The sequence below is a fragment of the Andrographis paniculata genome, unplaced genomic scaffold, assembly GCF_009805555.1.
Source record: "Andrographis paniculata isolate CXL003 unplaced genomic scaffold, ASM980555v1 Contig83END, whole genome shotgun sequence".
Lineage (NCBI taxonomy): Eukaryota > Viridiplantae > Streptophyta > Magnoliopsida > Lamiales > Acanthaceae > Andrographis > Andrographis paniculata.
In genome coordinates this window covers 1,794,420-1,820,011 of record NW_026137621.1, presented here as the reverse complement: position 1 = coordinate 1,820,011, position 25,592 = coordinate 1,794,420, and the positions used below count along the sequence as shown (strand labels likewise).

Genomic DNA, 25,592 nt, shown 5'->3' with positions numbered 1-25,592 from the left:
AGCCTCGTAGTCTTTTAATTTTGGTATTGCACGACAATCAATATATTTTCTTATTCAAATATTCATTTTTCTTTAAAATTGGTCCATCTCAAATCTTCTTTTCTTTCCGAATTTGCTGCAATTGATAGGTGTTCAAGTAGCTTAAATAAGATGACAGGAGGATTCGCCGATGATGTTCCTAGAGCAGCCGCTGGTTCAGAGAAGACGACTGACATGCCTGCAGCTGTTTTAGTGTCTCGATTATGTCCTGTGTATTGTCGAAGTCCACTGGTTTATTATGTCCTCACGGTTGGAAATTGAAACAAATAGAAAAAAAAAATTAAGAAGAAAAGAAGAGAAGAAAACTTGCCTTGCTATTGCCTCTGCTTCACCAAGCTTCCTCCAGGCTTTGTGATAAAGCCTCTAAATATAATCCATTGTGTATTAAGTTATCAATGCTCGGATAAAAGACCTCGAGGCCAAGAGAAAAACCCTTGGAATTAAATCCATTGCACATGCTCTCTAAGCAAAAGGCCCCGGGCGACGACTTCTACACCACGAGTTATTTTATATACTTTGTATATATCAAATAAATTGTATAAATATATAATCAAACTCTATTTGCATTGGTCCTACTCTCTCTCTCCCAAAAGTAAATATTTATTTGCTTTTTTAATAGTTTTAGAAATATTAGTATTATATTGGAATATAGCAGGAATAAAGTAGAAATGACTAAAATAACCTTATTAGTATGTATGATATAAAAGTAATGGCATTTGTGTAATATATTGTAAGTTATAAGGGTATTTGTAATGTTAGGTAGATATTACAGTTACTAAAAAATAAAATGAATATTTTGTTATGGGACGAACTAAAATGAAAAAATGAATATTTTGATATGGGACAGAAATAGTATAATAATTATATATATAACATAAATATATGACCAAGTTCTATTTGCATCCGAGGCCACCCCCTATACCTATTACTAGTTATTGTGTAACATTTTTGTCCATTACAAATATAAAATAAACAAATAATTTTACCCAAGTTGGAAATATTTTGATATTTATACATATATTTCTTAAAGATAGTCATCGACTCAGATAATTTTTCAAATAAATTTTCGAACTGTAGCCAAGTATAAAACCAACCTTAGCTGCACTTACAAATAACTCAAGACTTACTTACATAATCGTAGCAGGAACAAAGAACAGTTTTGAATGAATAGCACTCATCCAGATAGTATTCTTTCTTCGACTTCTATATCAGAGGTTGTGTTGCAGTTCCAGTTCCAGGGCTCCTCCAAGGCCATGGCGCTGCCACTGCCGCCGCACGTTCCCTCCAGATCCCCTCGACTTCTTCGAACGACAGCCCCTTAGTCTCCGGCACAAATATCGCCACAAATGTAAACGCAACCACAGCCACTCCAGCAAGAATCAGGAACGTCGTCCCCGTGCCCACCGCCCCTGCTACAGATAAAAACGTCTGCGCCACTATAAGATTCGATATCCAGTTCACTGTAGCCGACATGCCTCCGCAAATTCCTCTGTATGCTTCCGGATATATCTCCGAGTTCACCGTCCACGGGACAGGTCCCATTCCTGGCGAAAAGAATGCAATGTATAGAGCCAGACCTAATACTGCTAGCCAACCATAGACATTGCCATTCGTCTCCCCGCCACTCTGCGTGAACAGAAATGCTACTGCAAGGATTATTAGAGACGCTGTTACTCCACATAAACTACTCAGCGCCAACTTCCTACGACCCACGTGATCGATCAGGTATATCCCGACGATTGTACCGACAGCATTCATGAACGCGACAATCAGAGATAGGAGAAGGGCTAGTTGGTTGGAGTTGAAGCCAGCCATCTGCACGATCGTCGGGCTGTAATACATTACTGTGTTGATACCGGTGAACTGTTGGAATGCCTGCAAAGACAATAATTTTATGATATCGATACAGTTAAAAGTAATAAATTTTCACGAACATTTGGGTAGTTTTGTAGGGGAAAATAGAGGTTGCTGCACAATGCTGACAGCATACGACACAACATACGAGTCATGGTAATATAATATAAATACAAACATAATAACTTACTGTAAATTATACTACCAGCATACAACATACGATACAATGAAATACAACACATGACTTATGGTAATCTAATACAAATACAACACGTCCACACAACATATACTATCATGGATCTCAAGGGACAAAATATGTTCATACAATATACTCCATAAGTATCAAATGTCAGCACATGATTTCAATTGAAATTGTATGTTATATGCCTGTTTCTTATGTGTGCTAATTTACTACAGTCAGCACAATAACTTCTCCAGAAAATATGTACTTTGTTTACTTGTATTTTCAATCATATTTTCTATTCAAAAGAGTCATATTAAAGCTATCTCATACTAACATTTTATGATTCCCAAAACAATCCAAAACAAAACACATCTAAACACATTAAATTTTGGTGCCCTTCAAAGTTATTCATCCGCACAATTCTCCCGGTATCAGAATAAGGCTGTAGCTACAAATCACAGGTAGTATCAAGTTCAGATAATCACAGGCATCAAAATTGAACTGTCCAAATAGAAGCACAAATGTTTTGAAACACCATAGTTCAAAAACAGACATGAAACAGAAGAAGAGAAGTGACCATTTAAAACAAGTCATTTGCATCTCATACATTTGGCATGATGAACACAATATCGGGGCAATGAGGTAGTTTACTACTATAACTCGAGATACATTACCTGTAATCCAGCTCCAGCGAAAAAAGCAAGCCTCAATTCTTTTATTTTCAAGACGTCATAATAACTGACCCTACTGCGTCTTTGGTGCTCTTCCTCGAGTGCAGTGGTGAGCTGATCAATCTCCAGTTCCAACCGATATGGATCATAGATTTTTGAAAGTACGGCAACAGCTTCAGTCTTATCCTTCTGCAAGAATCATGCTAAACTATAAATGAGCTCAATAAACTCCATCAAAGAAACTTATTAAAAATGCTGATGAAGGAGGAACGACCTTCAGATAAAGCCAGCGTGGAGACTCTGGCAAACATAACATCAAAAAGAACTGAATGACAGCAGGCAAGGCAGAAACCCCAAGCATCCAGCGCCATGTACCTGGAACCTGCTCGCAAATTTACGGTAAGGTTCTCACATAATCCAACTATGTAATGGCTAAGGTTGATCTACTACAGCGTTTACTATATGTTTCTCTATCAGTACACCCAGATAAGAAAAATAATTGCTCTTCTGGAGCGACTTTGAAACTCGAGTATCACTACAGTTTAAGTCACATTTAGCAATAAAATGGATTAACAGAAGATGAGAGAAATAGAACTCTGAATTGAACTATATAATGAAGATAATTAGTGTAAAGTGTTGAAAAGATCATATATAAAGCTTCAGATTTCTACAAGTATCGTAAGGGCACATATGAAGGTTTCGTTATATAATTAATTTCACAAATCTTCATATAGCATGCATTACATAAGCACAAATACTAAATACATTATCTGCACAGTCTTCTCTCTCCTTTCCCCCTATCTCCAAAAAAAAGGAAAAAAAAAAAGAAAATTGCTAGGAACATAATGAATTTCAACCAATAATTTTCACCCATGAAAGTACAAATACGAAATACAGCACTAACTAGGAGCCATTATGTCAATCAATCTAGGGTTTTAAACACAAAGCCAATCTTCACAACTACAAACTCTGCCATCCATGCTTGAAAGTAAGACTAACAAAGGAAGAAATTTTAGCTGCATTGAGCAAAAAGAGAAGGAAAATCGGGAAATCGAGTGCAATTTATGACAAAGATTAAAAACTCTAAAGCCATGAAACTTTTATCGCCTCATACCAGCTTTCTTTGAATCGTGATGGAACTGCTTTTAATGGCAAGATCATCTTGATTACTGCAGCATATGAGTGGTATGCAAAGAACAAACATCTTGCTAGTCTACTGACCCAAATATTGACATCTAGTCAGTATCAACATCAACACTTCAAGACCAAGATAACGAATATTGTAGAAAAGCAATGGACAGTTGAACTTACACATCGTTTGGTATAGAAAATGGAATTGCAGAAAAATGAGAGTAGAGATTGGAATTGAAGGAAAATAGAATTTAGTAGAGAATGATAATTAATTATTTTGTTTCGGTAAAACAAAGAATTTGTAATGTAAAAAAAATACAACTATATGGCCGGATTGATCAAGAATAAATGATAGAATTTTAAAGAGTGAGAATCCATGAACGAATAATTTTGGTGATTTCTTTGCTTAAATAATAAATTAGATACCATGGTTTTTAAAATCAGGTTTTAGTGTAATTTTTTAAAAAATCATAAAGATTAATACTTGAAAAATAAATTAAATGTAATATTTTGTAAGATTGAAATAGTATAATTTTTTTTTAAAAATTATAAAATTTAATTAGTACAAAAAAATTTAAAATATATATACTGTTTTAATATTCATATCTCTCTATTTAGCTGGATAGAAAAGATAAATGAAAACAAGAAAATGAAAATGACTTATTCAGCAAAATTTTTACAAACAAATATTTGCTCTCAATTCCCTGTACCAAACACATTCTTAGTTTTTCACAAATATAAATTAAAGAAAATAAAAATTAAGCTCTATCAGATATCCACTATAAGATGTTGAATATATTTTTTGGAAGAAAAAATTTGTAAGCAGTTCATATAGAATTCTTGACGCGCAAATGATTTAAGGAAATCATGCTATAAATCTCCACAAGAGAAGTCTCAATGGTAAAGTCTTTCAAACATAACCTATATATGATATTTAGCGGCGAGATCCTCCTACAACTAGAAAAAATAGGGCCCATAACATAAAACTAAGGACAGAATGATAGAAACATTCCATGAAATGGAACCTCATGAGCACTAATAAATACACTTGATATTATGTGATTAGACGATCATATTATTTGTTAGAATTAGAAGAATGAGTTCATTATAATTGTATTGATCCTTATCTGTCACAACTATTCAATATAAGTATAAAAGGGTATTTATTGTATTTGTCTAAATTATATGAGCCAACGCTTTTGGACAATATCCGATGGTTGTCAACCTAATTACCTACCTTTACTTGTACCGATGACATTTCAAGTTCTAACACTTATCATCACCATCAATCAGATGCAACTGCTCTAGGGCGTGACCATGGAAATGCTTCAATAGAGTTGGAACTATTTCAGACTAGCTTCAATAAAGAGATACGGAAGAAGATAGGTAATCTAACTCTCATCATCTTCTCTCCTAAATGTCATAGTTAAGCAACACTCAAAAACCTCATGCACATTTTCATGCAACTCCCAAAATACTGAAAGTTAAATAATGTGAAAGCAACTTACTCTCACAGAACCAAACGCGTTCACTGAAACTCCGCCTTTTGAAGTATGAATTGCATAGTGCAGTTGTTCGGTATCTCAGTGAAGAGAGAAAGGGGATTACAAATGCCGTTAATGCCCAAACAAACACCAGAGAATTCAATTCTAAAAAACTTGGAAAAAAACATTGACAAAAGTAGCATAAACAGTGTAAAAGAAAAGAAACACCAAACTCTAGCAGACTTCAATAAACAATTCGAATGGAGAAAGGTTGTTATGGTTATAAGTTACAAAATAAATAAATAAATAAATAATTTTAATGATCTGAGTTGTGTAGAAGTTGGTTCAATGATGTAAAGATCAATAGTTTATTATTTGAATTACCTGCAGGCATTATTTAATATATTATACCTTTTTTATGAATAGAAGTATTTCATTTACTGTAGGAATACAGTGAAATCTCAGTTTTTATTGCAGAAATCAGCTAAAACAACGATTTAAGACAGAGAGCTGCAATCAAATGAATGTGCAAATACACTAACCTCCGTAAATGCAAGGTTCACAAGGTAAGAGAGAAACTGTCCACCAGTAATCATAAGGACATTTGTGCTAACTAGGCCTCCCCTAATTTCTGATGGGGAGGATTCAGCAATATATACAGGAGCAGTGACTGATGCCACCCCCACACCCAGGCCAACCAATAGCCGTCCAAAAATAAGAATGTACGGATGTGGAGCTGCAGCCATGACAATCGATCCTAGTGCAAACACAATGTCAGCATAGAGAGTTGCTTTCTTACGTCCATATGCATCATTAATCCAACCCCCTACAGCAGCTCCAATCATGGCACCAACCAAAGCCATGCTGACGATTGTTTCCTGTAAAGTTTTTTCAAGTCAATCTTTAATGAACTAAGTGCAAAAGCTTGATGAAATAAAAGATCCTAAATGGAGAACTGAGGATGGTAAGCCATCCACTTCACAATTACCTAATTTTGAATCTTCTAAGTTATAACAAATACTGAGAAAATCCCTTCAATTTTTATTGTTACAATGTTGGGGGGATGGAAAAGCAACAGAGCCCGACAGAGTAATCTTTCCAACTTTACATAAAGCTACAACACAAAATAGCCATTACAAAACACATCACTTACATCATTAAACAATATTTGAAAAAATTTAATAACACAACAAGATACAATGATTAAATAATCACCCTTCAAAAAAGAATATTAAAAATTTTCCCAATCATGATTTGGCACTGTAATATCATTTCAACGGTTTCCAGATATCCAAAGCAAATGGATGAAAATACCAGAGAAACATTAAATATAAAAGTTGCTGTTGTCTTATATTCTAATCAAATTCCCAACAACAGTTGATCGTTTTGGTAAAAAGTATAAATACCACCAGATTTGTTAGACATCATTAGATTTACACAAACCTGCAAAAAGCTACTCTGGTTGACCTCTTCAAATTCATCTCGAATATACAGAAGGGCTCCAGAAATAACTCCTGTCATAACATCATAAATTTGAGAAAGATGAATAAAATATATTTACAAATATTAAGATAATTAGTGCACGTCGAAAAAAGAAAATGTGAAAATGGAATTCACTACAAGAAAAACAAAAACAAGCTAAAATAGAGCTAGAAGAAGGCTAAAATCTATACTAATTACATTTAACTAAGTAATGGAAAAGAATACCAAAATGAAATTTCATCACAGTTATAAAATTCTTGAATTAAATAACTAACACTCTAATTACTTGGGTTCTCCAGCGCCTATTTGGGCCTTTTTTTTTTCCTAACATTTAACCAAGATCAGATTCCTACCCTCCGTCCACCAGCACCAGTCATCCACAATTGCCAATCTGCTGTCTGACACCGCAGGTGCCGCCACCCAGACCTGCTTGTTTTTTTATTGCAGCCAATTTCCAGCTCCACCTTCAGTAGCACGCCATACCAGTAGGTTCCTGTCATCATGACACGTAGGTCAGCGTTGCCACCTCCTACTGCTGCCAAATGTTTGCTGGATTTGTTCTCAAGAGATTTTTCAATTGTTGTCTCCATAGCTGACTCATCTGAACTGCCCAGTTTCAGGCAATCACTACTCATAAGTTACTCTATGCATCCAATTATAGATCATGGGTTGTATCTATACGACTCTAGTTCAAAGGCCAGTCCAATTATCTCACATGGAATTGGAAATTACAAAGTTAAGTTCTAAATGTTCTAAAATTAATGCCCAACTATGTGTTCTCCTGTATAACACTTTCAAGCCAACCATACTTCCAACATACAAGTCCTTCGAAACTTGTCATAAAGTGTGGACTAAGGCTGCTCAATTTATAGAAATGATATTCAACACTATAATGATATATTTTCCAGTCTTTTGATTTGCCTATATATGTAAGTAAGCTGGAATCTATTCAGAAAGGGTTTTGTTCTCTTATTTTTACTAGTTCTATGGATCCAGAGGTTGTGTGAAACAAATTCTTCAACGTTATGAAACCTATTCATCTTGGGCCTAATCTTGACCACATTCATGATCAAATGCTTCGAAGTTCCACTACACTTGATGATGCTTTTATTCGTCCAGTGCTCTAGTGGTATTTGTGGTGCTCTATTGGGTTTGTTGTTTTTATTGATGACTCCACTCGGGGGTATATACATCACCCCACCTAGGGCCCGGGTTGATATGGGCCCCGGCAACATATAGGTATAGGGCGCCGCAAGGCATATATATGCATTGTTTGCTCTATTCATTATCATTTCCTAGTTTGGACATATTAAGTCCTTGATCGATCAAATGTGTTTTTTCTTGCATATTCTCATATTCAAAAGAGTTACTAGTGTTATTCACCTTTTACACATTGACATTATTTTAAATGCATATATCCCCTTATTTGAGTTGTCGCCATTCTTTGTAGTGTCAATTTCCTCTTCCCTTTCATTTTCAACCCCCGTAGCTCCAATTCCAATTGTTGATGGCTTGGCTCCTATTCCCAATCCTCTAGTCCAGGTTTGTCGCCAGCAAACATTGCATCATCAAAATCCACCTACTTCATTGCCGTCTTCTCAATCTCTTGCCCCCATTGATGACTCGCCCTTGGTTCCATCGTTTTCCATGCCTGCAAGCCCATCATTACCTATTATTTTTTGTCGAGGTGCTCAGTCCCCTTATAACCTTAATCTTGTTTATCATCTACTTAGTTACACCATTTATCGTCTTCATTTTGTAGTGTTTATATACTTTAGATTTTGTTTTTGTTCTTCCCACTTGCCTTAAGGCTTTGGATCATTCAAGGTACTGTCAAACAATGGTGGTGATAATGTTTTCTTTGTGCACTACTAATACTTAGAAGTTGGTTTCATTGCCTCTGGGCAAGACACTTGTAGTTTGTTGATAACTCTAAATAATAACATATTTATTGCTTGATAAAACTATTTATTTTTTGAATTTTTATATGAAAACCATCATAATATTTGATTTATGGCATACTTTATTAATTTGTTTTGCTTGATAGGATCCAAAGCCTATTTGTGGATATTCTTGATTTTTTTTAGCCTTTTTAAGCGATGCTCTGGCTCCGAAATTGTCTAAGTATGGAAGACTAACGAGGATACAACGAACTATAGCAAGCGACGCTCTTTCCGCTTGCACCCAAGCCAGCGTAGCCAGACATCCACCGCTGAGAGCGAGATCCAAAAATATCAAATTTTGCCTAAGTGTTGATCTTTCAGCGGTCAGCCATTCAGTTACCGGCCAACAACAACAGCACCGCTTGAGTTGTACAATACGCTCCAACTATGCCAAGTCTAGCCAGGCAAACAAGGAAGATTTGTGCCCTGCTGCTCTGTAACCGCTCAACTACTGTCAACTGTCGATACAGAAAGTCTATAAATATGGCCAAATTTCTTTAGTAAAATACACGACATTCAAGTGTTCTTATTGCTTACACTCTACTCAATTTCCGATAGCTCCAATCCTGTAAGAGAATTCTCTTAGTTATAGGAGGTCGGGGGAGTGAAGACTCTCTCCTCCCTTGACTATCTAGTTTAGCTGCTTTCGTAGACAAATTTATTGCTTTGTTACTGCTTTCATTTTATGTTGACGTAATGTAGATTCACTGTTTTTTGTAGCTGTTAATCAAATATCATAATTTCTTCATCTGTAATTTCATCCTCAATTTTAAGTTTATATTTGATTATTCAAGTTTGGAATCTTGATATGTTGTGGAAAGTTCTTCAGAAGAATGGATTATCTAAGCCTAATTCTGCGTCGTATTCATTAACAGATTTTAGGTAGTTCATAGCAGTTAAGTACGCGGGAGCCTTGTCGATAAAAGATGTATCAAAAGGGTAAAGCCACTAATGAATAGGTTTTAGAATGATTATTGGGCATAGACGCTTGTTTATCGGATCTCAGAAATGTCTAGTGACAATAGCTTCTTGATTATTGTCAACTTGTATTTTCTCTCTTATACTTTTTATCTGTGCAGGTCACAGATATATATATACATCAAAGGAGAAATATCTAGAGACACTATTCAATACTCTACAAGTTTCTAAAACATCCTACATTTCCTAGGACAACAAGTACGCTATGCTTTCTATGACAATAAGTACGCTATGCTTTCCCAGACACCCATCATAATTATGCAACATATTCCAATAAAGTTAACACTCCCCTTAAAGTTGGTGCATAGATGTCTGTCATTTGGTGAAGAGGTCTACTAGTTGATCTTCTGTCCGAACAAATTCTGTAGTAATTATATTTTGTTGCATCTTTTCTCGCACAAAGTGACAGTCGACTTTGATGTGTTTCGTGTGCTCATGGAAAACTGGATTAGAGGCGATGTGCATGGCGGCTTGGTTATCACAGTATAGCCTCTATTTTGATTTCTTACAAGAGTTGGATAATCCACATTAATTTGCAAGTACCTTGGGCCATAGCTCGTATTCTGATTCTAAACTTGAGCGGGAAACCACACTTTGCTTTTTGCTTTTCATGTGGACCTTCGATCTTCTTTAGAACCTGCCCAATCAGCATCTATTGTGCACTCTATCCTCATATGTCCATGATTTTGGTACAAGATCCCACGACCTGGAGCACCTTTTAGGTAGCATAGAATGTGTTCCACAGCCGCCCAATGATCGTTAGTAGGAGAAGACATGAACTGACTAATGACACTTACTGGGTAAGCAATATCCGGCCGAGTGATTGTAAGGTAATTTAACTTCCCAACTACCCTTCTGTACTGTTCAGGGTTTTTGAATGGTTTTTCTTCATTTGTCAAGTGAGTGTTTGGAACCATGGGAGTATTGAAGGGTTTTGCGCCTAACTTTCCTGTCTCAGCCAACAAATCTAATACGTATTTTTGTTGAGAGATAGATCTCTTTCGTTGAGAGAGATAGATCTCCTTAGCAAGATCGCCATGCAAAAAGGCATTTTTGACATCAAGTTGATGAAGCGGCCAACCATGTGTAGCAGCCAGAGATAAAAATAGGCGAACTGAAGTAAGTTTGGCCACAGGCGAAAATGTGTCAGAATAGTCAACGCCATAAACCTGTGCATATCCCTTAGCAACCAGACGTGCTTTCAATCATGCAACGGATCCATCCGGGTTCATTTTAATAGCAAACACCCACTTACAACCGATTGGCTTCTTTTCAAAAACTAGATCCACCAAGTCCCACGTCTGGTTTAGATCCAACGCATTCATCTCGTCTATCCTGGCTTGACGCCAACCAGGGTGAGAAAGAGCTTCATAAACGGATTTGGGAAGGGTAATAGAATCAAGTGATGCGACAAAAACAGAGGCAGGACGAGACAACTGATCATAGAAAATGAAATTAAAAATAGGGTAGGTGCAAGAGCGAGTACCTTTACGAAGAGCAATCGGTATGTCATCTAGTGTTGTAGAATCTGGAGACGAAGATGATGCTGCCATCAGGGAAGAGTTAGAGGCTGGAGCTGGATTTGTGTGGATCTCAAGAAGGTGACTTTGTCGCGTCGAGAGTAGACATGGTGAATTGATAGCCGTGTGGCTGGTGGAGACTCCCCCTGTTCTTGAAGGTCAGGGGAAGGTGTTAAAGGGATGTCCTCAAGGAACGTGACATCGACAGACACTATATTTCCCAAGGCTTGGACAAAAACACCTGTATCCCTTTTGGACGTAAGAGTAACCCAAGAAAATACATTTTAATGATTTTGGGTCAAGTTTAGTGACATATGGATGTGTATTTCGAACAAAGCATGTACAACCAAATATTTTTGGAGGCAATGGATAAACAGGCTTATCAGGAAAGCGAATATGAGAAGGTGACTGACCGTTTAGAACAGAGGACGACATCCGATTAATGAGGAAGCAAACGGTGGAGACAACATCAGCCCAAAAATGTTTAGGGACACTCATATGAAATAGAAGAGCTCAGGCTGTTTCAAATAAGTGCCTATTTTTTCTTTCGGCAACACCATTCTGGGTTGGAGTGTCAACATACGAAGTATGGTGTATAATACCTTTTTGTTTCATAAAAGATTTGAAATGAATCAGACAGATGTTCCTTAGCATTGTCACTTCGTAGGATTTTAACTTGGAAACCAAACTGGGTGTGAATTTCAGCACAAAAATTTTGAAAATGTGAAAACAGCTCTGATCGATTACGCATGAAGAAAATCCAAGTCATTCGAGAGTAATCATCAACAAATGTAACAAAATATTTAAACCCTTGTTTAGAAGGCAAAGGACATGGACCCCAAACATCCGAATGAACACGATCGAATGGGGCTTGGACACGATTGTTCTCCCTAGGACTCAAACTAACACGATGATGTTTAGCAAACTGACATGATTCACAACTGAATGAAGATAAATTTCTAAACCTGGGGCACATTTCTTTCATTTTCTGAAGGGAAGGGTGACCTAGCCGACAATGAGCTTCAAAGGAGGTTCTAGTACATATGCAAGTGATGGGCTTTTGGTTTGAAGTGTCAAGGGTATACAATCCGCCTGACTCATATCCCTTGCCAATGATCTTCTTTGTCTCCGAATCCTGGAAAACACAATGCTACAGTTTAAGGCACGAGTGATATTACTAATAGAGATTAAATTAAAGGAAAATTGAGGTAGGTTCAAGACAGTGGATAACGAAATAGTTGGTGTAATATCCATAGTTCTTGACCCGAAAACTTGGGTAGTGGATCCATCTCCGAGGGTAACTGGGGATTGAGAACAATGTGATTGATAAGACGAGAAAAGATTAGGATTACCTGTCATGTGATCCATGGCCCCTGAATCTATGATCCAAGAGTCGGAGGATGTGACAAGACATGTGCTGGAGTTACCTGGGTTAGCCATAGCCGGGATAACAGTAGATGAATGCGTTTGGTTCTCTTGAGACATGGATAACTTGGAGTTTTGACCTTCCAAAGATGCTACATGGGCGAATTGATCTTTCTGCATAGTGAATTGCAACTGTCTAAGTATTTCTTAACATGCCCTGTTTTCTTGCAATAGTGACATATGATGTTTGGGCCACTCTTATATCTTCCTTGGTGATTTTCACATTTCGATGGCTTGTACTCTTTCCTGCTCACCAAGGCTCCATTGGAAGAGATTGGATGGGAGTCGGTTAAGAGGACTCTAGAGAATATGTCCTGTAGAGAGGTGATGTCGGAGCTCCCCAGTATTTGAGATTTTACTGGTTCATACTCGCCTCGGAAACCAGCTAAGAAACTCATGATGACCATTTGTTCCCATTTCTTTTTTTTGTTCTCTAACATCGGCACAAAAAGGCATAAGTTCATTTAACTCTTCATATGTCTTTTTTAAGTCCATAAAATAATTCACAAGGGATTTATCTGCCATTTCAACCCGATAAAAAGTCTTGCACACATCGTATATCCGGGTAGCATTCTCTTTACCCGAGTATAAAAACTCCAAATATTGAATAAGTGTTTGACACTATTGCAGTGACTCATCAAACCATAAACCTCGGCATCCAACGAATTTCTGATCTGGAGAAATAACCTTGCATTATCCCGAAGCCATGCCCTTCTCTCTTTTTCATCCGTAGGTGGATCCTTTTCCAAGTGATCATCCTTCTCAATACTTAGTAAGTATAGCTTCACATTTTTGCTCCACTCCAAGTAATTCAATCCATTAAATTTATACTCAGTAATTTTGGATATAACTGGAGCAACTTCAGATACAACAATAGCCTTGTCCTTACTCGTGATTGAATAATGGCAGAACAACTTGAAATTCCAAATATTGGCAGAAACAATCTGGAATTCCAAATATTGGCAGAAACAATCTGGAATTCCAAATATTGGCTGCAACAATATGGAATTATTGCTTGTCGGAGCACTGGATACCACCCGCTGGAGCACCCAGCACCACCACACACACATGTGCGTGAATCTGGTTTGAAACAGAAGCTGAACGCGTGATTCACACGCTCGCTGGAGCCTCGCCGGAATCTCTCCGGACCACTGCCGTCGAGGTTGCCCGTCATCGCCGAACATCCACTCGCCGGAGGTGAGATGAATATTGGCCTGAGTCTAGAAGCAAACAGTATCTCTGCCCTAGGGCTAGCTCTGATACCATGTAAACTTATATTTTCTCTCTTATACTTTATTTGTGCAGATCACAGATACATATATATATATATATATACATCAAAGGAGGAATATCTAGAGACTATTCAATACTCTATAAGTTTCTAGGACATCTTACATTTTCTAGGATAATTAGTACGATATGCTTTCCCATGCACCCATCATAATTATGCAACATATTCCAATGCAGTTAACAGTTATAATAATATGAATCGAGGTCACTGGGTGTCATCCTACTGTTAACAGTTCTGGAGACTATTCAATACTCTACAAGTTTTTAGGACATCCTACATTTTCTAGGACAATTAGTACGATGTGCTTTCCCATGCACCCATCATAATTATGCAACATATTCCAATACAGTTAACAGTTATAATAATATGAATCGAGGTCACAGAGTGTCATTGAAGTCTTGTTGTAAATCCCTTAAGGTCAAGAGTCAGCGAGTCAAGAACCTGAATTAAATGAACAAGTATGATCACATCCATTTCTTCTGTCATTTCATCATATACATATATGTTCCGTTCCGTTGATTCACTTTCATCATCCGCTCATTTCATCCATGAGAATCTAGCCATTAAGTAACGCCCAGATCACACACAAATATCTCTATACATTTTATCCGTTGATTTACTACCGCTCATATATCCACTATCACTACTAGTCGCCGCTCGCAAATCATCTTTCATTCATAGCGCCCTGCTCGCAATGCATTCACAGCACTCACCGCTCGCAAGTTATCACCCTGCTCATGACCGCTGCCCGCTCACCTTTACTGCTTTGTTTATAATTCTTTTTTTACCGCATTCGGCTTGCTCACCAGAGAGCCCAATTACTGCTTTTCCGAATCAGTCAGACTTAGTAAATGTTTTCTTTGGTTTAATTTTATCATTTAAACTCCCTGCCTGTGTTCGACCTGAAAATTCACCAGTATAAAAAGTATAAAATAAATTATAAAATAGCAAGTTTACAACGACATCATTTCCATCAATTCAATGTCTGATCATTTTCCATAAGACAAGATCTAATACAATTTCAATCCATCAAAAATCTTAATATTGCCGAAAGCCATATATTTTTATCATATCACAATTTAGCTCCCATCACTTGTCAAGGGTTTTTGCAGTGGAAGTTAGCTCTGATGATCACATTGATAGCCTTGAAGCTCGGATTTCGGCGAAGGACTTTACTTAATATATGGCAAGAACTATACAAAAACTTAGCCTCAAGTCGCCAAGATGTCTACCGTCAACCTATTTTCTCTCTACGGTGGCTATGTGTGAGTGGCATAAGAACATTTTCGTGCATTGTGAACTTCATAATGAAGTGTATATGGAGTAACCACTTGGTTTTATCGTTCAGGGGAAGTCTGATTTCATTTCTCGCCTTCGTTGCTCACTCTCTAGCTTCAAACGAAGTCCACTCCACCACAGGCATGGTTTTGATGATTTTGTCTTGTTATTCAAGAATTTGAGATAAGACAATGTTCATCTAATCATTGTATTCTATAAGCATGCCCCATGTGACATTATGTATACTCTGTATTTTTGGATAAATGTATTTTTAAAGTTAGGTATTGTGCCGATAATATAAAAAATAATATTTTGAGTTGAATTATTGACTTTTGTTGATGAATAAAGTATATATTACATATATTGTGTTGAAATATATATATTGCATAAGGAATCGTGCTACCCAAAAATAAGTTAGGTGAACAAACTCTTAATTGTCTATGTTTATGATGTTGGGGATGATATAGATGACAACGCATCCTTAATTATTTTCAAACAAAAAGTTTAGGACCATCATAAAGGAAGTGTGTACTTGATATGTTGGGAAAAACATACATGACATAATATAATGTTGTAATTCTCCTATAGACCCAAATATAGTTGCTTCCCGAATAAAAAGGAGCCCTTGCCTGATGTTGAACGATATAGAAGGCTAGTTGAGAAGTTCATTATTTGTCGGCTAACCAAATATTTTTCTTATGGTAAGTGTGATAATTTAGTTCATTTAGTCTCCATGTAACTATCATTAGAAAGCAGGTCTCTCGGGAGAGGTTTACCATATACATACCATAGTCATTCTGAAATTAACGGATATTAATATGTTGATCTCCACTTAATAGGAATTCTAATTGACGCTCTTGTGTGTTTGTTAAAGGTATTGATATCTTTGTTAAGTAAGAAACATGAGATGGTTGCTTGTTCTAGTGCTAAAGTTGAGTATCGTATCATAGCCCAACTCAAGTTTTGCAGGGTCATGAAGCTGAAATTATGATGCCATAATCAAGCAACACTTCACATTGCATTAACCCAATGTTTCATGAACGAGGGATGCATATCGAAATTAATTGTCAATTCATGAGGGATAAATCTCTATTTAGGTGTAAAGACACAAGTATGTATTTTTCAATGATCAGCTTCCAAACATATTAACAAAAGCTCTTGGAGGTGCATCGACACTAAGTATGTAATTTCAAATGTTTCAGCTTCAAATTAATTGTCGCTTCATGAGGGATAAATCATTATTGAGGTGTATAGACACCAAGTACGTATTTTCAAATGATCAGCTTCCAAACATATTAACAAAAGCTCTTAAGAGGTTTTCCGTTCCAAACTATATGTAACAAACTTGAGTTTTATGACTTGTCCGCTCCAACTTGGAAGCGACTGTTAGATTAGACCCGGTACTTACTTTTAGTTTAGACCGAATTAGGCTGTGTATATTTATGCCCCAAACTGGATTTGTATATGAATTGTTTACCAAGATGTGCAGGGTATCCCAATAGGCCAATAGTTTTCGTAGATAGCCACTTTAGAACCAAAGTTACCTTCTCACCAATAATCTCTACAAGACCACAACCTCTTCATCACAATAGGGACCTGAATCATGCTTAATGTACAAAATAACTTCAGCCCAGTGTACTATCAGATAAATTTCAAATGCCCCAATTACCAACCACATCTTCAAGCTCCAAACTGACAATCTCCATGATTTTTTTCATCATCTTAACCTTCAAAGATGTGTGGTTCCAATGGTATACACATATGATGGAAAGAAAAAGTTTCGAATTGATAAATAAACTTAACATGATTCTGTTAAATATGGCCCTTTCCCTTTCCACTTAAAATCAATAAGCTTTTATTTATGTTGATTTTATCTTACATCAGCATCTCCAGGAATTCAAGATCACAAAAAGCACATCAAGAAACGCAGAATCGACCAATTACCAGTATCATAACCGAAGAGCAGACCGCCAATACCAGCAACCACAGTCAGCCCCAAAACATAGTTGTTGCTGAAATACGTCATCCTCCTGTAATTCTCCCCAAAATTACCCGAACTCCCTCCCACAAATGATTCTATCGTCATCTTGTGATTAATCAGTGAGCTGATTAGAAACTTTTATCTCTTACCAAACACTAATTTTTCGAAATACTAAAAAAAGCCCAGAAACCGATCTCGTGAGCGAAAGGAGCTGCGTAAAGCCTAAAGATTGAACTGAACCTTGTGGGGAAATTGAATTGTGCACTGAAGCTAATGAGAATTACTGAAATCGCAGATAGAGAAAACTGGTTTTCTTCTATCGACAACGACGATTATTTGGATAAACTCGTCTGCGGCCTTCTATTTCGATTATTGTCACCGTTCGTATTTATTGCAATTTCATTTTCTCCCGACATCGTCCATTATTGTCCGAATCCAAACACTATTGTTTCTACAAACCGGTACGACCGGCCACCACTCCGGTCCGATTTGCATCTTTAGAAATGGTAGAGCACGGTTAATGTTTATAGAATTTTGAAATTTTGAAAAGATTTAAATATAAATTATATATTTGTTAAAATCACCACCGAAGGCTTAATCGAAAAGCTTGTCGGAATTGATTTAATTGTAGGGTTCCCCGGCCTCCTCAAGAAAGGATCCGGGCTATCTCGCGATAACCGAAAACTTGATGAAAAAAGAAGGTAAAATAAACAAGAATGAAACTGAAAATTAAATTGGAATTAATCGACGAAAACTGTAAAAATCTGAAAAAATTACAAGAAAATAATGCAAAGAAAAATTATGAAAAAAAAAAAAAAAAAAGATTCATGATGAATGGCGTCCCTTTTAATTTGTTTGAATAAGATCTTATCCCACTTTTTTCTCCAACAACTCCAATAACTTCCAAACCACTTCTTTGACTTTATTACCTCCATTGACTACTTCCAAGTGACCTCCTTGAAAGATGGGCTAGACGGGTCAGAAGGTCCGTTTGCTATTTTGCATCGTATGTTGGGCCGCGAATGTCCTTGGACTTAGGCTGCACTTGCACTGGGCCGACCTAATTAATTTTGGGTGTGTACAATATTATTAAATTGTATTTTCAAATTTTTATTTTTATTTACATGATTATTTTCTTTATAAAGTCATTTTTTTTACTATCTACATTTTCACATTTATTCATCCAATATTTTTTTATGATACGACTGTATAAGTATTTTAAAAAAATACAATATATAATTATATTAATATATATTACTGATGCGATTTTTCAATATGAAATAAATTTATTTAAAAACATTAAGCAAACAAAACACTCATTGTAATTTTATCTGTAATATGATTTTTTAGATAATATATTTTGATAATTTTTTATAAAAAAAAAATCCAAATTTAAGGACGCTCAATGAAAAAAAAAGAATGACAGAAAAGTGCTTTGCATACAGAAGGAAAACAGTTTTTTAGGTGTGGAAGTTGTGACGAATCTTGTTGATAGAAAACCAAAGAAATAATAATAAAAAAAAAACTATCACTGTTGTTGAATTGGTTGGATCTTATTTATTGTAATTTGAATTAATAATTTATTTATTTGACGGACTTATTTAATTAAATGAACACATTAATTTAAGGTAATTAATATGTATTTTATTACAAAATAGATAAATACATATTAATTACAATTTTTATTTAAAAACATCAAACTAAGGCTAATTGTAGTTTTTGTATGTGACATGATTTTTTAGATAGTATATTTAGATAAATTTTTATAGTTTTCTCTTTTAAGTTTTTTTTTTTTTTTTTAAGGATAATTTAACAATTCAAAAGAGAACCAAACAAATTCCGAATTTATTGCAAATATATGGGTCTGCAGAGAGACGAAAGAAGAATGACAAAAAAGTGTTTTGCTGACGGAAGAAAAGCCCGTTTGTTAGGTGTGGGAGCTGTGATGAATCTTGTGGATAGAAAAACTGAGAAATAATAAAACAAAAAGTTGTCATTGCGGTTAATTGGTTGGAACTTATTTATTGTAATTTGAATTAATAAGTTATTTATTTGATGGGGCTGATTTTATTAAATTAACACACTAATTTGACATAATTAATATGTATTTTATTACAAAAATAGATAAAATACATATTAATTACGATTTTTTATTTAAAAACATTAAGCGAACAAATGCTAATTGTAGTTTTGGTTTGTGACATGATTTTTTAATAGTACATTTTGATAAATTTTTTATAGTTTTATCTTTTTTTTTTCGTTTAGGATATTTTAATAATTTCAAAGAGAACCAAACAAACCGTGAATTTACTGCAAATGCGTGGGTCTGCAGAGACATGCCCATTGTAGAAGAAGAATGAGAGAAAAGTCCTTTGACGATAAAGAAAAACTATTTTTTAGGTGGGTGAGTTGTGATCAATCTTGTGGATAGAAATGAAATATATAATAAGATAAAAAATTGTCACTACAGTCGAATTGGTTGGACCTTGTTTATTGTAATTTGAATTAATGATTTATTTATTTGATGGGACTGATTTAATTAAATTAACACACTAATTTAATACATATTAATTATGATTTTTTATTTATTTAAAAATATTAAGTGAACAAACCCTAATTTTAGTTTTTGTCTTTGACATGATTTTTTAGATAGTATATTTTGATAAATTTTATATAGTTTTATCTCTATTTTTTAGGATTATTTAATAATTCCAAAGAGAACCAAACAAACCCCGAATTTATTGCAAATATGTGGGTCTTCCGTGACGACACTCAATGAAGAAGAAGGAGAAGAATGAGATAAAAGTGCTCTGCTGATGGAAAAAAAACCGTTTTTTTAGGTGTGGGAGCTGTGATGAATTTTGTGGATATAAAATGAAAGAAATAATAAGACAAAAAGCTGATTTAACACACTAATTTAACGTAATTAATATGTATTTTATTACAAAAATAGATAAAAAAATATATTGTATTTATATTTTCTATATCTGTAAGGACGGAGGGATTATAGAACAAGAATAAGAATTGAACCCAAAACCTACAATAAATATAATAGCAATTTAGCTATTAAACTATACTTTCATTTTAATATAAATTTATTTTTTAATATATTTATAAAATTATTTAATTTAAAATATTTTAATCTTAATAAATCTGGCCGAGTTAGGCATAGTGTCGTGCTGGGCTGGCACAATCCAAAAATTTTCAAACCTATTTTTTAGGGTTGAGCACGATTGTTTTGTGTTGAATTCGAATTGAATTTTTGGATCATGCCTACATTTGACAGCTCTACGATGATGGACAAGCTTGCCGGCGACAATGACGAACTTCACGAGGGTTGGATAGAAAAGATTGAACGCAAAGGATGAGGAAATTAATCGCGATGTATGAAGCAAAATTGATTTGCAAAGGTAAGTAAACTTTTCAATTTTGTTATAAAATAAGAAATAATAATACTACAATAAAACTCTTCATAATAATACATGAGGAGGGACTGACTTGCAATAATATAATTCTTTTAAAAAAATAACAATTCAATACTATCATGTGTTGCCCCTTCGTTGGAGGAATTAGGGGGTCGAGAATAATAAGAGCAAAGACATTGACTTTCTAACAAAAGGCCTCCCACCTAAAATAACTTTTTTTTGGTCAATATAAAAATTCGCACACAATAAGATCAATTTTGAGGCCAAAATATCAATGCTCTATGTGACGGAAAGGTTTCATTGATAATGCACTCGGCATATCTCCAATCCATATGTCCTATAGCGATTTATATAAAAGAAAAAAAAAACACACATTATAACATACCTGGATCCATCGAGTTCCTTGATGTGGAACTGAAAACTCAAACAATTGGTATTACGGCCTTCCTCAACTAAATCGCCTAATGGGTCTTTCGTAATCTATTCCGATGGGGAGAATAGAGAACAATGATTGATTTAGTGTATTGGTGACCAGAATCGAGTGTCTTTTATATAGTGATCAATTGACCACCCATAATCACCTAATTGATACGCTATTTGGTATCTGCTCAATTTATAACATATCAATAAGGTAGTAATCGACTTGTTCCACAATTAAATCACGTAATTTAAGTCAATCAAATAAATAATTGATTATTTCTATAATCAAATATCGTAATCTAAGTCAAGCAAATAAATGATTGATTTTTTTTTATAATTAGATTACGTAATTTAAGTCAATAAAATAAATTAAAAGAGCTAATATAATTGTACTTTGTAATTTGCCTATATTTAGATAAGGAAATATATATTTTCCTAATAATCTATCACTTGGGCAAATATTATTTCCTGAGCAATTATAACATCCCATCCATAGTTGCGCAACTGTATGCTATTCATTTTTCGACTACCTTTAACAATTCTATCCACCACATGCACTACCAATGGAATCACTGAGGCAGTCACCGTACTATAAATTGTGGTTAAAGCCCGACAATCACCATATTAATACACCATCAGTGATATGGATCAAATATGGTAAGCAGCATGGAAATTTCATGCAATGTGATCAATATCATGTCTATTTCCAACTGGTCCAAATTTAATGAGATCAATACATAATAACTTAAATTGAATTCAGAGTAAAATAAATCCATCAACTTTATTCTCGAGAAAATTGGACAATACAAATTGAAGGTTTTCCACATAGAACATAGACTCTCACTAACCTAGGGCAACATAAGAAGCAACACCAATGTGAGCAGTATGTTCATGAAATACCTTAGATGTCAATGCCTTAGTTAGTGGATCAGCTAGCATATTATTCGTTCTTATATGTTCAATAACAATTTGTTTATTTTGAACTCTCTCTTTAACAACAAGAAACTTAATGTCAATAAACTTTAACTTAGTTGCACTTGAGTTTTTATTGGAGTAATGCACGGCTGAGTTATTGTCACAATATTTTTAATGCCTCTTGATGTCATCAATTACACACAATCCAGTGACAAAGTTTCGTAGTCATATTGTGTGATTGAAGGTCTCATAGCAAGCGATAAATTCTGCAGTCATGGTAGAGAAAGTTACAATAGTCTGTTTAACATACTTCAAAGAAATTGCCCCTCTTGCTAGCATAAACACATATCCTGATGTGGTGCGTTTACTATCTTGACATCTAGCAAAGTCGGAGTCAGAATATCCCACGATCTTCAAGCTTTCTGATCTCTGATAAGTGAGCATATAATCCATAGTTCTCTTCAAATAACGCATTACACGTTTGGCTGCTTTCCAGTGTTGTTCTCCTAGATTGTTCAAATATCTGCCTAAAACTCCCACTATAAATGCTATATCGGGACGAGTGCATACTTGAGCATACATAAGATTTCCTATGGCCGATGCGTAAAGAATCCTATGCATTTATTTTCTCATGATCATTGTTGGGACACTGTTTGAGACTAAATTTTTCTCCGTTAGCAACAGGGGTATTGAGTGGTTTATTGTCTTTCATCTCGAATCTTCCCAAAATCATATTGATGTAATTCTTTTGTGATAATCCAAGAATACCTCGAGAACGATCTCTTAGTATTTGGATCCCTAATACAAAAGAGACATCACCAAGATCTTTCATTTCAAATTGCTTTGTGAGAAATCTCTTAATTTTATGCAACAAACTCATATCGTTTCTAGCGAGAAGAATTCAATCAACATACAATTATCAACGAGATTTACCTCAAAACCAAATGAGGTGATAACTTGATGGAATTTGTGGTACCATTGACGGGATGCCTGCTTTAGTCCATATATGGATTTCTTTAACTTGCATACATTAGACTTTGTATCTCCAGATACAAAGTTTTCAGGTTGTGCCATATAAATTGTTTCCTCGGTATCTCCATTAAGAAAAGCAGTATTTATACATTTGATGTAACTCTAAGTCAAAATGAACTACCAGTACCATAATAGTTTTAAAAGAGTCTTTCGAAGAAACATGAAAGAAAGTCTCTTTGTAGTCATGCCTTCCGTTTAAGTGAAATCTTTAGCAACTAGATGAGTCTTATATATTTCAATATTGCCTTTTGAATCCCTTTTGGTTTTAAATATCCATTTACAACCAATGAGTTTTGCACATTCTGGAAAATCGACAAGATCCCAAACGTCATTGTCACTCATAGATTTCATCTCATCTTTCATGGCATCAATCCATCTTTTTGAATTAGAGGTACGCATGGCTTGTCCAATTATGGTAGGATCATTTTCGGTCAAACCGATGCCATCCTCATGCTTCTTGAGAAATACTATATAATCATCTAAAATAGCACTTCTATTTTCTCTAGTGGATCTCCTTAGTGGCACTACTTAAGGTTGAAGAGTTTGTACTTCAGTTTTAAGAGGAAGAAGAATTTTAGTGTTGCCCTGATTTGGAACAATCTATTCGACCGGAATCTCAACATTGTTTTCTAACTCTAGGGTTGAATCCTGAACAATGATAGGCATTGAAACCAAATGATTGTCAACCACAGAGTCTTCCTCAAATGCAACGTTCCTAATAACTTCTTCTCTCCCAAACTCAATATCCTCAAGAAATTTAGCATTTCTCGTCTCAAATAATATTCTTGATGTGGGATTGTTGTTATGGGTAACCGACAAAATAACAACTAACTGTTCTTGAGTCCAACTTTCCTTCATGCGCCCTATAAGGTCACGCTTCTGCCAGACAACCCCAAATTCGAAAATGTCTAAAGTTAGGTTTCTTGCCCATCTAAAGCTCATAAGGGGTTTTAGAAACTGTTTTGCTCGGTACTCGGTTGAGAATATGAACTGCGGTTTTCAAAGTTTCTCCCCAAAGTGACCCTGGCAAGGGATAATGACTAATCATACTCCTTACCATATCCTTAAGAGTCCGGTTCCTCTATTTAGCAACACCATTCATGCTAGGGGACCCCGGCATTGTGTATTGCAGAACAATACCACTTTGAGGAAAATTGTGAAGGATCCTAGGATGTTGTTCTCCTGATCCATCAAATCGGTCGTAGTATTCACCTCCACGATCCGATCTAATGGCCTTAATTTTCTTTCAAAGTTCACTTCAACTTTGAAAGATTTGAAAATATCCAATGATTCAAATTTTTCATGAATCAAATATAGGTATCCAAAACGAGAGTAATCGTCTATGAACGTAATAAAATATTGTTGGCCATTCTAAGATGCCATAGAAAATGGACTACAATATCAGTGTGAATAAGTTCTAAGACTTCTTTAGCTCTCTCAGCCCCTAAATTCTTTATGTTTGGTTACTTCCCTTTAATGCACTCAACGCGTACTGGAAAGTCTGCATCATCTAAGGGATTAAGGATTCCGTCAGACACAAGCCTTAGCATTCTCTGCTTTGAAATATGACCCAAGCACTTGTGCCATAGGATGGCAGAATCCTCTAAAAAATTTCTCTTTGTACCTCTTGATGAAGTTTGCAGTACAAAATTATTGGAAATTACAAGATCAAACATATACAAATTACCAATTAAAGAGTCATCACCAATAAATTTAGAATTTTGAAAGAGACTAACTTTATTATTTCCAAAGACCAAGAAAATCCTAGTTTATCCAAAGCAGAAATTGAAACCAAATTCCGTCTAAATGACGACACTACAACAGTCTCAAATAAATGTAAATAAGAACCGCTCTTTAACTGCAATCGAGAGGTTCCAATAGCCTCCACTGCAACTTTATTTCCAGCACCCACAAAGATGAATCTTTCATCATCACTTGGTAATCGGCTCCACAGACAACCTTGCAAAGACACTTACGTGAGTAGTGGCTCCTGAATCTATCCACCAAGTATCCTTAGGTATAAATGATAAATTAACCTCAGAAGAAACCAAAGTTAACTGTATACCCTTCTTAATATGCCACGTTACGTACTTAGAGCAATATTTCTTCATGTGCCCCAGCTTTTTGCAAAAGAAACAATTTGATTCTACTTGTTCCTTCTTCTGCTTCTTCGAAGCATCAACCACAATATTCTTAGTTCCCTTCTTCTTCTTGCCTTGAGCATAAAAGGCTAGATGAGCACTTTCATATTTGTCTCTCTATACTCTTTTTTCCTTTTGCACACAGTGTGATATAAGTTCATTAAGGGACCATTTGTCCTTCTGAGTATTATAACTCACCTTAAATTGTCCAAAGTGTGCAGGAAGTGAGATCAAAACCAAGTGCACGAGCAAGTCTTCCAACCACTCTAACTTTAGTGCCTTCAGTTTTGATGCAATGTTAGATATTTACATAATGTACTCTCTTATGTTCTATTTGCTTTTATACCGCATAGAGACGAGTGTAGCCAAAAGACTACTCGCCTCCGTCTTTTCATTTT

At 35.4% G+C, this 25,592-nt stretch overlaps 1 protein-coding gene across 10 annotated transcripts; it reads right to left on the bottom strand.

The window, feature by feature from the left end:
• Nucleotides 1–1,003: 1,003 nt before the first annotated feature.
• On the bottom strand, nt 1,004–17,655 carry LOC127241601 (inositol transporter 1). Of its 10 annotated transcripts, none has more exons than XM_051260732.1 (8): nt 17,225–17,655; nt 11,253–11,432; nt 6,807–6,877; nt 5,906–6,241; nt 3,863–3,961; nt 3,023–3,130; nt 2,752–2,937; nt 1,004–1,914 (listed from the first exon to the last, which is right to left on the bottom strand). In XM_051260732.1, the coding sequence occupies exons 1-8, from the start codon at nt 17,364–17,366 to the stop codon at nt 1,243–1,245; spliced, it is 1,794 nt and encodes a 597-aa protein (XP_051116689.1). In that variant the 5' UTR covers nt 17,367–17,655; the 3' UTR covers nt 1,004–1,242. The 10 variants fall into 10 exon arrangements, with proteins under 10 accessions (XP_051116689.1, XP_051116694.1, XP_051116697.1 ...); XM_051260737.1 differs by lacking the exon at nt 11,253–11,432 and adding an exon at nt 7,199–7,338 and having other exon boundaries at nt 17,225–17,351; XM_051260740.1 differs by lacking the exon at nt 11,253–11,432 and adding an exon at nt 6,352–6,477 and having other exon boundaries at nt 17,225–17,302.
• Between the last annotated feature and the right edge of the window lie 7,937 nt (nt 17,656–25,592).